Source organism: Mixophyes fleayi, chromosome 4 (assembly GCF_038048845.1).
Source record: "Mixophyes fleayi isolate aMixFle1 chromosome 4, aMixFle1.hap1, whole genome shotgun sequence".
NCBI classification, from domain to species: Eukaryota; Metazoa; Chordata; class Amphibia; order Anura; family Limnodynastidae; genus Mixophyes; species Mixophyes fleayi.
The window spans coordinates 864,867-879,659 of NC_134405.1; the positions used below are offsets into that span (position 1 = coordinate 864,867).

The 14,793-nt window shown below is 39.8% G+C and overlaps 1 protein-coding gene across 1 annotated transcript; it reads left to right on the top strand.

Moving 5' to 3' along the window:
* Positions 1-3,160: 3,160 nt before the first annotated feature.
* YBX2 (Y-box binding protein 2) lies at positions 3,161-13,720 on the top strand. The gene is made up of 10 exons (XM_075206109.1): positions 3,161-3,371; positions 5,389-5,452; positions 5,531-5,564; positions 6,911-7,000; positions 7,087-7,374; positions 8,015-8,112; positions 8,553-8,721; positions 8,803-8,880; positions 13,377-13,451; positions 13,560-13,720. The coding sequence occupies exons 1-9, from the start codon at positions 3,260-3,262 to the stop codon at positions 13,419-13,421; spliced, it is 978 nt and encodes a 325-aa protein (XP_075062210.1). The 5' UTR covers positions 3,161-3,259; the 3' UTR covers positions 13,422-13,451; positions 13,560-13,720.
* The last annotated feature ends 1,073 nt before the right edge of the window (positions 13,721-14,793 follow it).

The window sequence follows — 14,793 nt, forward strand, 5'->3', positions numbered from 1 at the left end:
CATATATATTATACAGGACATATATACTATTATTATCTCTATATATATCATACAGGACATATATATTATTATTATCTCTATATATATATCATACAGGACATATATATTATTATCTCTATATATATCATACAGGACATATATATTATTATTATCTCTATATATATCATACAGGACATATATATCATACAGGACATATATATTATTATCTCTATATATATCATACAGGACATATATATCATACAGGACATATATATATATTATCTCTATATATATCATACAGGACATATATATTATTATTATCTCTATATATATATATATCATACAGGACATATATATTATTATCTCTATATATATCATACAGGACATATATATTATTATCTCTATTTATCATACAGGACATATATATTATACAGGACATATATATTATTATTATCTCTATATATCATACAGGACATATATATTATTATTATCTCTATATATCATACAGGACATATATATTATACAGGACATATATATATATTATTATCTCTATATATCATACAGGACATATTTATTATACAGAACATATATATTATTATCTCTATATATTATACAGAACATATATATTATTATCTCTATATATTATACAGGACATATATATTATTATTATCTCTATATATCATACAGGACATATATATTATTATTATCTCTATATATCATACAGGACATATATATTATTATTATCTCTATATATCATACAGGACATATATATTATTATTATCTCTATACATCATACAGGACATATATATTATTATTATCTCTATATATCATACAGGACATATATATTATACAGGACATATATATATTATTATCTCTATATATCATACAGGACATATATATTATACAGAACATATATATTATTATCTCTATATATTATACAGAACATATATATTATTATCTCTATATATTATACAGGACATATATATTATACAGGACATATATATTATTATTATCTCTATATATGATACAGGACATATATATTATTATTATCTCTATATATCATACAGGACATATATATTATACAGGACATATATATTATTATTATCTCTATATATCATACAGGACATATATATTATACAGGACATATATATTATTATCTCTATATATCATACAGGACATATATATTATACAGGACATATATATATTATTATCTCTATATATCATACAGGACATATATATTATACAGGACATATATATATTATTATCTCTATATATCATACAGGGCATATATATTATTATTATCTCTATATATATCAATCATACAGGACATATATATTATACAGGACATATATTATTATTATTATTATTATTATTATTATTATTATTATCTCTATATATCATACAGGACATATATATTATTATCTCTATATATCATACAGGACATATATATTATTATTATCTCTATATATATCATACAGGACATATATATTTTACAGGACATATATATTATTATTATCTCTATATATATCATACAGGACATATATATTATTATTATCTCCTCTATATATATCATACAGGATATATATATTATTATTATCTCTATATATCATACAGGACATATATATTATTATTATCTCTATATATCATACAGGACATATATATTATACAGGACATATATATTATTATTATCTCTATATATCATATAGGACATATATATTATTATCTCTATATATCATACAGGACATATATATTATTATCTCTATATATCATACAGGACATATATATTATTATCTCTATATATCATACAGGACATATATATTATTATCTCTATATATCATACAGGACATATATATTATTATCTCTATATATATCATACAGGACATATATATTATTATCTCTATATATCATACAGGACATATATATTAAACAGGACATATATATATTATTATCTCTATATATCATACAGGACATATATATTCTACAGAACATATATATTATTATCTCTATATATTATACAGAACATATATATTATTATCTCTATATATTATACAGGACATATATATTATACAGGACATATATATTATTATCTCTATATATTATACAGGACATATATATTATACAGGACATATATATTATTATTATCTCTATATATCATACAGGACATATATATTATTATTATCTCTATATATCATACAGGACATATATATTATACAGGACATATATATTATTATTATTATCTCTATATATCATACAGGACATATATATTATACAGGACATATATATTATTATCTCTATATATCATACAGGACATATATATTATACAGGACATATATATATATTATTATCTCTATATATCATACAGGACATATATATTATACAGGACATATATATATTATTATCTCTATATATCATACAGGACATATATATATTACTATCTCTATATATCATACAGGGCATATATATTATTATTATCTCTATATATATCATACAGGACATATATATTATTATTATCTCTATATATCATACAGGACATATATATTATACAGGACATATATTATTATTATTATTATCTCTATTTATCTCTATATATCATACAGGACATATATATTATACAGGACATATATATTATTATCTCTATATATCATACTGGACATATATATTATTATTATCTATATATATATATATATATCATACAGGACATATATATTATACAGGACATATATATTATTATCTCTATATATCATACAGGACATATATATTATACAGGACATATATATTATTATCTCTATATATCATACAGGACATATATATCATACAGGACATATATATTTTACAGGACATACATACATACATACATACATACATATACACACATACATACATACATACATACATACATACATACATACATACATACATACATACATACATACATACATACATACATACAGACCACGTGATGTATCACATGTCACATATCACCTACAGATCACGTGACAGGGCCTCGCGGGCGGCGGTTCCTCGGCGCAGGTTTGTTTTTCCCGCCAGAATGCCCCCGAGGCGGACGAGTTGTTTAGTGGGCGGGATAAGCCAGAATGGTCCAATCAGCGAGAGCGCAGCAGAGATTGACGTCTGAGTCTGCCAGTCAGAGGTGAGGCAACGGTCCGCTGAGGTATATAAGTCGGTGGCGGCGGGCGGGGCTGGGCTCTCGGTAACAGGTGGGGGAGGGGCTGAGACGGAATACACCGAAACCGTCACCTGTAGCCCGAGCGGGAGGAGAATGAGCGAGGTGGAGCCCCGGGGCCCCGACCCTGTCATCCAACCGGAGACGGCGGAGGTGGAGAAGGCGATACCGGCGGGAGCGAGGAGCCAGGCGGGGAAGAGAGTCCTGGGTGAGAGGGGAGGACTATTATATATATATATATATATATATATATATATATATATATATATATATGTGGTATTATATGCAGGGGGAGCGAGGAGCCAGGCGGGGAAGAGAGTCCTGGGTGAGAGGAGGACTGTTATATATATATATATATATATATTATATGTGGTATTATATACAGGGGAGAGAGTCCTGGGTGAGAGGGGAGGACTGTTATATGTATTATATACATGGGAGAGAGTCCTGGGTGAGAGGGGAGGACTATTATATGTATTATATGTGGTATTATATGTATTATATATACAGGGGAGAGAGTCCTGGGTGAGAGGGGAGGACTATTATATATATATATATATATATATATATATATATATATATATATATATATATATATATATATATATATATATATATATATATATATTATATGTGGTATTATATGCAGGGGGAGCGAGGAGCCAGGCGGGGAAGAGAGTCCTGGGTGAGAGGGGAGGACTATGTTATATGTATTATATGTGGTATTATATACAGGGGAGAGAGTCCTGGGTGAGGGGAGGACTGTTATATATATATATATTATATGTGGTATTATATGTATTATATATACAGGGGAGTGAGTGCTGGGTGAGAGGGGAGGACTGTTATATGTATTATATGTATTATATACAGGGGAGAGAGTCCTGGGTGAGAGGGGAGGACTGTTATATGTATTATATGTATTATATACAGGGGAGAGAGTCCTGGGTGAGAGGGGAGGACTATTATATGTGTATTATATGCAGGGGGAGCGAGGAGCCAGGCGGGGAAGAAAGTCCTGGGTGAGAGGGGAGGACTATGTTATATATATTATATGTGGTATTATATACAGGGGAGAGAGTCCTGGGTGAGGGGAGGACTGTTATATATATATATATTATATGTGGTATTATATGTATTATATATACAGGGGAGAGAGTCCTGGGTGAGAGGGGAGGACTGTTATATATATATATTATATACAGGGGAGAGAGTCCTGGGTGAGAGGGGAGGACTGTTATATGTATTATATGTGGTATTATATACAGGGGAGAGAGTCCTGGGTGAGGGGAGGACTGTTATATATATATATATATTATATGTGGTATTATATGTATTATATATACAGGGGAGAGAGTCCTGGGTGAGAGGGGAGGACTATTATATGTGTATTATATGCAGGAGGAGCCAGGCGGGGAAGAAAGTCCTGGGTGAGAGGGGAGGACTAATATATGTGTATTATATGTATTATATGGGGGGTATTATATGGGGGGTGGAGTTCGAACACACCAATACAGCATTTGCAAGTTAGACGGTGTACAACATCATTTATTTATATAGTGCCAACATATTCTGTAGTGCTTTACAATTGGGATATTATATACAGGGAGGGGGGGGGGGGTTTGTTATATGATAGATATATATATATATATATATATATATATATATATATATAATTATACAGAGGGTCTTATGTATAATGTTATGTATGGGGAGGTGGGTCTGTTATGTATAATGTTATATTCATAGGAGGGGGGGGGGGTCTGTTATATTTTATATACAGGGAGTCTGTTATATTCAGGAAAGTACTGTACAGTGTTGTATACGGAGGAGCGGCTGTTCTAGCTGTTACATCATTAGTGCTATCTGGGTCTGATTGGCATGAGCTGTGGCCTACCAGCATAGGTTACCTGTAGCTTCATGTAGCATATGTAGTAGTTGTCCCAGCGTGTGAAAAATTCAATGCTTGCAGCTCTTCATACAAAGGTTATTCTGTAATAAGGGTGAGAACCTGGGCCTAGTACTGATACAGGAAGTGAAGCCTTATGTTAGGTGGCTTATACAGGACATATTGTACTAATGACTAGTATAACTGCAGTCAGTATTGGTATTACCTGTGCTAATTACACCAAGCTCCTTGCAGTTAGTGAGCTGGATATGTATGAAGTTCTATATACCTTGTCCCTTGGCTGTGTATGGCCATATTGAACTGTCTTCTCTTGCAGCCACCCAGGTACATGGCACTGTCAAGTGGTTTAATGTGCGGAATGGATATGGCTTCATCAACAGGTATGAGATGCATGGTTTAGTCAGTTTATATCCTATTAGAATATACCATGAAGTGACCTCTTACACTTGTTTTCCTAGAAATGACACCAAAGAAGATGTCTTCGTCCATCAGGTAAATGAGAATTCCTTGTGACCATGTGATGTATTGCTCTGCATGTATGGCATTATCCTGCTCTGGTCTGTGTATAAGATGTACTTACACCTCAGCCTGTGTATCCACATGAAATAACTGTACTCCCCTTTTCTCATGTGTTCCTTTCCTCCCCCATTCCCATACATGTAGATCCGTATTCTCCACTATAACTGCGTGTAGTGCTGTGGTAACTGACACTTGGACAATGATGTTACTTATCATTAATTCTTTGATACTAACAGCCTTGCAGTTCAGTTTTAGAATTCTCAATGACCCTTTTCTTAAAGCTTGTTACACTGAACTAATTACTGGCAACTTCCTATTTTTCAGTAGTGACAAGTCTGAGCAGACAGTTAGAGAGCTGTTCCCCCAAACATTTCACTAGCGTGGAAATTACCTTGTGTATGTTCTGCCACAAATTGTAGCGTATATGGAACTGGCCAGAAATGTAGCCTGATCCAGCTCCGTGTCCCATGTGTTGTATATCTGGGTTATTGAGCCACACACCCAGAATCTTATGTCTGCCTGTGTATCTTTCACACTATGGCTACAGAAAGGCTGACCCACTACTGTCATGGAGTGGTGTCCAGCAACACTTTCCATTCCAATAGATTTGGTGGCTTTTACGTCATTAGAAGCTGAGAGCGAAGAGACCTATTGTGCTTAGGCAAATGTATATTCCCTTTTTCAAATCTATTTATATAGTCACTAATTCCGCAGCGCTGTACTCATTCACATCAGTCCCTGCCCTATTGGAACTTACAATCTAAATTCCCTAACACACAGACCGAGAGAGACTAAGGGTAGTTTTAATAGCAGCCAATTAACCTACCAGTATGTTTTTGGAGTGTGGGAGGAACCCGGAGGAAACCCACGCAAACACGGGAGAACATAGAAAACGCCACAGATAATCCTATGGTCGAGAATCAAACTCATGACTCCAGTGCTGTGGGGCAGAAGTGCTAACCACTAAGCAACCGTGATGCCCACATAAGCAAAGCTGTTTATGCCTCCTCCTTAGCTAACAGATCATCTTCCTGTTACTTTCAGAGCTGAGAGTAATTTCCATTCAGTATGTCACTGCAGTCTGCAATTTTAGTAGTCTACAGGCTGTATAACAGTAAAGGCTTCCTTCAGGAGTTATTGGTTGTATGCTGTTTGAGGTCAGAGGTGAAAGGTCACTGAGCGGAGGACCTTTCTGGAGATTACTGCACACTAATGTCTGTTGTACCATAGTTTCCAGCAGGAATGCTGGCCTAAACTTGTGCATTAATAACATAGGGTGACCTCTGCAATGCTTCCAGTAACCCTTTCATTATCTACAGACAGCAATAAAGCGAAATAACCCACGGAAGTTTCTGCGCAGCGTTGGAGACGGGGAGACTGTGGAGTTTGATGTTGTGGAGGGAGAGAAGGTTAGTTTATTCAGGGCAGCATAAACCAGATGACACATGGCGAAATTGAAAGCAGAGGGCTCATTACTTGCTCCTTGTCTATTCAGGGTGCCGAGGCAGCAAACGTGACTGGCCCTGGTGGTGTGCCAGTAAAAGGAAGCAGATTTGCACCCAACCGACGAAGGTTCCGCAGACGTTTCTACCGGCCAAGAGGAGAGAATGCTGCAGAATCTGGTGGAGAAGTAAGCACAGATCAAGTGAGCGAGGGAGAGAGAGCAGAGGAAGTGTCCCCTCAGCAGAGACCTGTCCAGCGCAGGCGCCCTCCTCCGTTCTTCTACAGACGGCGATTTGGAAGGGGAGGCAGACCACCCACTCAGCAGGAACAACCTGCAGAGGTGAGTGATGGACAGAAGATGTTACTAACCTGTTATCCCATTATGTGATTACCTCTGTGCTGCAACTGCTTCATGTAGGTATAGTACATTCCTGGTCTGCTAGTCATGAAAGAAACATGGCAATTTCATACATTCAAAATATTTTCTTTGAATGTTATCACTTAAACAATTGGGGAAACCTCAAATTGATCTGCTTGATGTGCCTGTTATATCTTTCAATTTGATCCCTGCGAACAGTGGTGATTCCACAATCTTTATGGTATTATCCCTGGCTACATTATACAGTATGGGAGAGGATTATGAAGAGTAGGTATATGGTCTGATTTAATCACCCTAACTGTAATGTAATGTGTGGTGCTGGAAATGTACAAGTGGAAGGCAGAATAAGAGGACAAGATACCCTGGTCTGCATAAATGGGGAGATTGGTGAGGCTGCTCCCCTAGCTAGGTTTCCTGAAGCATCCTGGGACTGTACTCTAGTCATTTCAATACATGACACCATATGGAAGAATTCCTCATGGCTTTGTAACAATGTTGGTCATATCAGAAGTGTAGGTTCTTTTCTGCTTAAACAGTATTCTCTGCCGTTTGAGTAGTTTATCTGGTTATATGAGATTGTACTTGCTGTAATTCCTTTCAGGATGCAGAACCTAAAGATCCAGCCCTTTCCGAAGTTCCACCGGGTGGAGATGATCAGCAGAGACTCCCTCCACGCAGGTTTCGTCCCAGGTTCCGCAGGTATGACTCTACCATGTCTGTCCAATACTTTGATGGCCACTTCCTCTGTTATCAGCACATGGCTCAGTTCAGAGCTCCACTAACCAGCCCGAGATCTTCTCATTTCACCACCGGTTTACATGCCTGCAGTTGATGAGTCTAGTTTGTTTGAGGATGGAGCCTGTGTTCCCACTAAGCTTTTATACATTTTGCATAATGTTGATGTCACAAAGGATGTTCTACAACCTTTGCCCCGTTGATGTAGAAATAAGAAATTATCCCTGTGTTTAAGTAGCTGAAAATGACAGATATAAACATGTAAAACATGAAATGCATAGGTTATCCATCAGTGTAAGTCTTGTGCTGCAGTCTATGGACAGCAGAGGGCTCCCTCTATAGGGCATACAGCCGGCTATAATGACTTTTATACTGTACACTTGTGCCCCCATATCTTCCTGTAGACCCTTCCGTCCTCGACCCCCAGCACAGCAGACCACAGAGGGAGGTGACGGGGAAACAAAAACTACATCTGATGCTGGTCCTCGCCCAGAACCTCAGCGGCAGCGTAATCGCCCATATTTCCAGCGTCGAAGGCGACCGGGAGTAGCGCCAGGGCAAGTTGCAGCACAGGTGAGGTTTCTGGTACTTCCAGTCATGCTGAATGTTTGGGAAAGGGTGTAGGGTTTATAAAATATCTGAATCTTCCTGCAGGGTGATGGAAAAAGCCCAGCTGAGCCCACCGTAGAAGACCCTTCTAGAATATCTGATACTCCTGCTGAGGTGGTTCCGGTAAGAATCTTCATTAGTCTGCTTTCTGCATGGTTTCTGAATCGTGGTACCAGAGCCTGTTGTCAGGTTACCTCTGTGTTGTGCAAGGATAACTTTCCCATCTGATTGCTGAAGTTCAGTCTTTGTGAGCCGCTCACCATGAATAACTTTATTGGTTCAACATCGCAAACAATGCTATCTGTCATGTCTACAGGAAGGCAAATAACACTTTAATTTTACCTCAATTGGGAGGAGAAACCACTTCTTCCTGACCCAAAAATGGGTATCTGAGATTCCCAGGATCAATTGCCGACATGAATCTTTCAACTATAGGTAGATACACTTCCTGTAGGAAAGTACCCGATTCATGTTTACATTCTGTGAATTTCCCTTTACTCATGCGTTCAGGAATCCACAGCTTAGCCACCCTTACAAAAGAGAATCCTTCCCCTGCTAGTGGGGAAACACTGTTTCTGCCATTCGCAGCTGAAGACCCATTGTCTGGTCCTTGGTACAAAACTAAAATATCTACTTATAATATATTTACATGTAATTGTGTCACCTAAGAAGTCTTCGTGGCTCTGCCCTCCCCAATCAATTAGGTCCACCAAGTGCATCTTATCCTAAGTCGCATACTTGAGCTCAAAGAGCTTGTTAGCAGCAAGGCTGGGACTGCTGCCCCAGGGTCTGGCTGCCATCTCCCGATACGGTTTTCGGTCAGGGGGAGGAGCCAGACCCCGGTGCAGGGTTCCTGGATGCAATTTTAGGCGGGAAATTTCTCTTAATCCTCCAGACTGACACCAGAGTGGGCTGAGCCCCGCTCTTCCTAGCAAATTGTGGATGGTACACTCCCCCCTGCCACTAGCTTCAATTTAAAAAGGTGTTTGCCTCTCCAGACTGATTCGCATGCAGGCTGCATGAATCAATTTGAATTGATTTAGTATCCAAAATTGTATTTAAAAGCCCTGTTTTACACTGAGGCATTATTCCATCTACTTTTGGAGATCACTAGTACCTTAAATTAGTGTATGAAACTGTCCTTATTAGGACACCTGAGATAATAAACATCACTGCTTCAAGAACCTGCTTTGGCGACTACCTGCTGTAATTCCTGTGACCTACAGATTAGACCAATCGAATCAGTTTTCCGGCTGTTCTGAGGTTAGGACCCAGCATCCAGTACCAACGCTCTGCCTGCTACCTGCAGCTCTGGCCAGTGTGATAGGCCAGGGGGGAACCATCCCCAGCAACCCTGATCTGAAGGAAGAGGTCAGTGTACCAGCCAGGTGCCCAGCGAGGGGGCACACTAGCAGCAAAAGTTATCCAGAAGGACACAGTTCTAGGTGCCCCTAAGGAGTCCAGTGGTGGCAGCAGCAAAAGCCCCTCTTACTGCGGTTAGAGGGTGCATTTGGGAGAAAGAAAGGGGGCGGTTGCAAGGCAAGCTCAGCCGGTCCCCAGCAACACGATAGTGGCATAGGAGGTCCATCCTGTCAGTCTTTGTGTATTATTTTCTTACCTCTTTATAATGTAACTTTTCTACTCTTATTACGGAGGTTGACTCCTCTAAACACAGGCTTTGTTCTTAGAGCACATCTTTAATATGCTGTACAGTTTTTACACTCTAACTAGTGGCTTGTGCAGTTATAATGCTATGTTTTGTTACATGCATATACCCTTTATGAGGTGAAGAGTAACTGGTTTGAAAATGTAAATTCTTGCGTCCTATGGGGGACGCAGAGGTAGAGGCTTCAGGCAGAAGTTTAGAGCTTTATATTCAAGTCTGAAACTTCCCTGGGTGCTGTTCATCAGGGCTGCCTGTGGGAGCGAAGGAACCTCTTCACCACCGATGCATCCACACAGCAGGGGGGCTCCCAGTGCTGACGGCACTAATGACATCGGATGCTAGAGGTGCGGCTTCAGGTAAGTGAGCTCCCCTCTGCTCACTGGTAAAGAGGAAACCAGTCATGGCCATTCCCCAACCACTGGGACCTGCATGGAAATTCAGTTCCACCACTGTATACAGCAGCCCCTCACTAGCACTATGCCAATGGGGATCTGTCTTTTGGATGGTGGTCATGTTTAGTGATAGGCCTAGGGGGATGTGCTAAACATCAGACAGCCAAGCCCCCCAGCATCTGCTAAATCTTCAGCCTGGTTGATTAGAGCTCACACAGCCTGCACACATTCCAGTGGGATAGGCAAAGAAAACGACCTCCCTTATGCTCCCTGCTGAAACCTCAGTCCGTTCATCTGAGGCCTCCCAGCCAGGGGTCTTCTGGCCAACTAACAGCTCTACCAATGTATCAGTTTGGACCCAAAGCCTATCCAGTTCAGTCCTCTTTGTAAAGGACTCTACAATCTAACATCCCAGCTCTGACTCCAATAACTACTTCTGTAGTTCAGTCCTGTGAGGCTGTAGAGGCAGACTTAATATATGTGCTAGGACTGACAGCAATGCTAAACGCTTTAGTTGGGACTTGTTGCAGGGAAACCCCCATAAAGTTTTGGATGTTGCTACAGCAGCGATCATAGTAGAACAAAGCTCTGTTGTGATAACAACCATACATGTTTGGCAGAAGTAAATGTTTCGGCTGTGTTCCTTCCAAGTGGTGTCAGTTTCTGGACTGGTTGGCCTATCTTGCAGGTCACCATTCCTGTTTTTTTCAGTGACCGCTCTACACATCAATCCTTTGTTTCAGCCTGAGGTGTTGTCAAAAGCTGGTTTTCCCTGCCCTAAAAGATAATATGGCCTCGGGAAGTGAAGCCTATCCACCTGTTGGATGTAGTCTGAGCCTTTATGCAGGTAGAACGTCATCCTTGAGTAAGACAGCCTATTTGTTGCCAGATTAAAGCAGGCCTATGTTTATGCAGAGATACCAGTACCAGAGATTATATCAGATTGGTGAGTGGTTCCTGGGCAGTACAGGCATCAGCCAAGCAATGTGTCCATCCTTTGGATACATTGAAACAATAAAATGTTATCAAAGCAACTCTTTGGAAACAGTTTTGCGCACAGCTGTCTAAGTGTACCCTCCCCTAGGCAAAGCTTTGGATCATACCCATGGTAGCTGTCACCCAAATGGGAAGATATAGTTTTATAGACCTTTTCTACCATTGTTTTTTTCTTTGAAGTGGTTTTGTTCTTCCAATCCTAGTCTATGGGTCTTGTTGGTAAACAACAAAGAATAGAACTGGTATGCCATTGGTGGAGGGTTATAAAGGGGAGGGGCTTCTGGTTCAAAAGCGTGGGTAATGTCTGAATTCTTCCTCTGGAACTTGGTTAGAAAAATAAGTTCCCTGCAGGGAGAGCATATAGGAGGTGTGTGTGTGTGTGTGTAGAAATTGAAAGTGCCAAACTCTTGCCTGGACCCTCTATGCCCTATAGTCTGATTCAGAGCAAAAGGTAATGACATTACAAAACTCCCATTTTCTAGATGCAACCCAGTGTGGGTAATGAGGCGCATTGGCTTTGACTGTTACTATAGTTTGATGATCTGTCCTATAGAACTAGAAGTGCCACTTAAGGCTGTTGGAGGATTGGGAATATCCAAAGTAGATTTGTTATTTTTTGAGTGTTCTGGGCTAAAGCCTCTTCGGTGGCATGGCCAATTTTGGAGCTGGGTAATTGCCATAAAGTGCATGTTAGCATATGAAAAGGCAAACTTGTAAGGTACAATTTCAGTGGATAGACTTAAAGGAGACAGATTGCTTGACAGTCAGGAGTGCAGGTGACCTGGTGTCTCCCACCTGCTGAGATCCTTAAGCCTCCCTAGTAATTCAGGTTTTGAGGACTACCGTTGGGAACCATTACAAAGGTCAATGTCTCACCATGAACTAGACTGATCATCTGTTTGGTTTATGTGCAGACCAGTAATCTGCCACCTAGCTCAATGACAGATTTGTCTGGTCCTCAGTGACCTCCGCAGGTCCATAGTCTGATCAGTGAATGAAGTTTAGGAAATGGTGTATGAGCATAATGGTGACCTAATGGTTTCCTAAGGCCACTTAATACCCTTGTCTTAGATCTGTCCATAGTGGGATCCCTGGCTGCAGAGTATAATACAATCAAGTGACTCTGTATATGATCTGCTATATCCCTGAACATTGGGTCAGCTCAGTATTATGCAGTCCTTTAGAGTGGCCATTGTACAGGGTGATACTGAGTATAATAACTAGGGAATGTTATCTTTAGAAATGGCAGCAGAGACTCTGAATGTTATTACTGTGTACTTGGGAGGCAGTAAGAAATCCTTTGCATATTGGGAGAGGCTATATTGGACCCCTGAGTCCAAGCTAGATATTTGTACACAGACTAAAGGAGCTATATAACAATGACAAGCGTATGGTGCTGGTTCCAATCTCCTAGAAGATGTAGTTAGAGATATGTACATGTGGTCTCCCATGCAGCAGCACATCCAGTGGTATAGACTCCTGTTCTGTTAGATGTACATGTAATATTGGGGGCTGAGCTGGTCCACTATTACATTGTATACAACAAATTCACACTTGTCTTACAGGCCCCTGCTCCACATACGGCTGCATCGGAAGCCCCCACTGAGTGATGTCACTGTAAAGACTGCATCGATCATCAGGTAATTCTCCTGTCTGGTGTCTGTCTGAATGTTCTCTTGGGTTCCTCATCCTGGGAGGGGGGTGGACTCTATGCCTTCACTGTTAGACCCATATTTTTGTCCCAACAGGTGCTGTGGTCTTACAACTGCATTGAAAATATGAAGCATAACACAGATTGAAGAGGGGGGGGGAGCGTGCCTGTCACCGTGTGGGGGAATTGTTTGCAGTTTGGGACATTTGGGTTTTCTTTAATGCACTTGTGTGATAGTAAAGATGGAACAGCAGAATCGTTGTGCTTTGTCTTACTCCAGTCCTCTTTGGCCTTGTTTACTGGTATAGTAAAAGCTAGTAGTTCACAAATTAGACAAACACATTTAAAGGGACGTCACTTGGTGAACTCCCCCAAAAAAGACAATGGAGGTAAATTACAATATTAAGTCTTACAGACAACCTCATGATGGTGTAAGCACCTAAACATTTAGAGGCCATTCTACTGACTAAACAATTGTGAACAGGCATCTTACTGGTTAATCCTAAGAGCAGAAGCATCTTACTGTGAGGGCTCTTTGCTCCTCTCCAGCAGCAGAAGCTGGGAACTGGTCGCCAGGTTCTTGGTGTATTCCAGACAAGCTAGTTGTGGCCGTCTGTAAAGCTTTGTGTACAGCCTCACACCATGTCTAGCAGGCTGCGCTTTACATGTGATCTACCCTTACTAGAGGGCTCTCTAGGAAGACGTGCTGTGCGGATGGGTGGCAGGTGCATGTTGGGTAACGCCCTGCTCTGCCCCTAACGCTGCCCTGTCTTTTGCCTGCAGATTGCCTTGTCCCTTGTTGAAGGTCACAAACCAAAAATACAGCCTGCACATTAGTTGCTCAAATGTTTTACATTATACAAAGCTATTGCTCCAGTGTTTAGAAGTTACACACCATGGTCAATGTCAAACTTGCACATAACTGTCCTTCATTTCCTGCACTGGATTAATTTTACCCAATGCCATATATAGTTCAGCCAGAGACATAGTACCTAGTGCAGGGGGTACAAATGCTCAAGTCTTGGTGTCTATTTGAGGTTCCTCCCCCATCTCTCACCTGGGTCTAAGCTGCACATGTGGTGCTAGAGCCATAACTTAAGTCTAGTGCCCAGGGTCAAAAGGAAAACTGCTGCCCACCTTTCCTTCAACTTTTACCAGATTTAACCTAAAATATTCACAAATTGCATTGCACCCTGGGCAGTTGGCATTCCTGCACAGCCCTGTTGCCCTAGGGGTGAAGGGGTCATAGTCTACCAGACACCCCCTTATTTCACCCTCTGTGGCATCATGAGTTTGTAGCTCAGTTGTGTTGATGTGTTTAGGTAGTCCTT

Excerpts from the sequence above, each read along its gene's own strand:
- YBX2 (XM_075206109.1), top strand. The coding sequence starts at position 3,260 with ATGAGCGAGGTGGAGCCCCGGGGCCCCGACCCTGTCATCCAACCGGAG. Across the intron at positions 7,375-8,014 it reads AGCAGGAACAACCTGCAGAG|GATGCAGAACCTAAAGATCC; the intron begins GTGAGTGATGGA and ends AATTCCTTTCAG. Across the intron at positions 8,113-8,552 it reads TTTCGTCCCAGGTTCCGCAG|ACCCTTCCGTCCTCGACCCC; the intron begins GTATGACTCTAC and ends ATCTTCCTGTAG.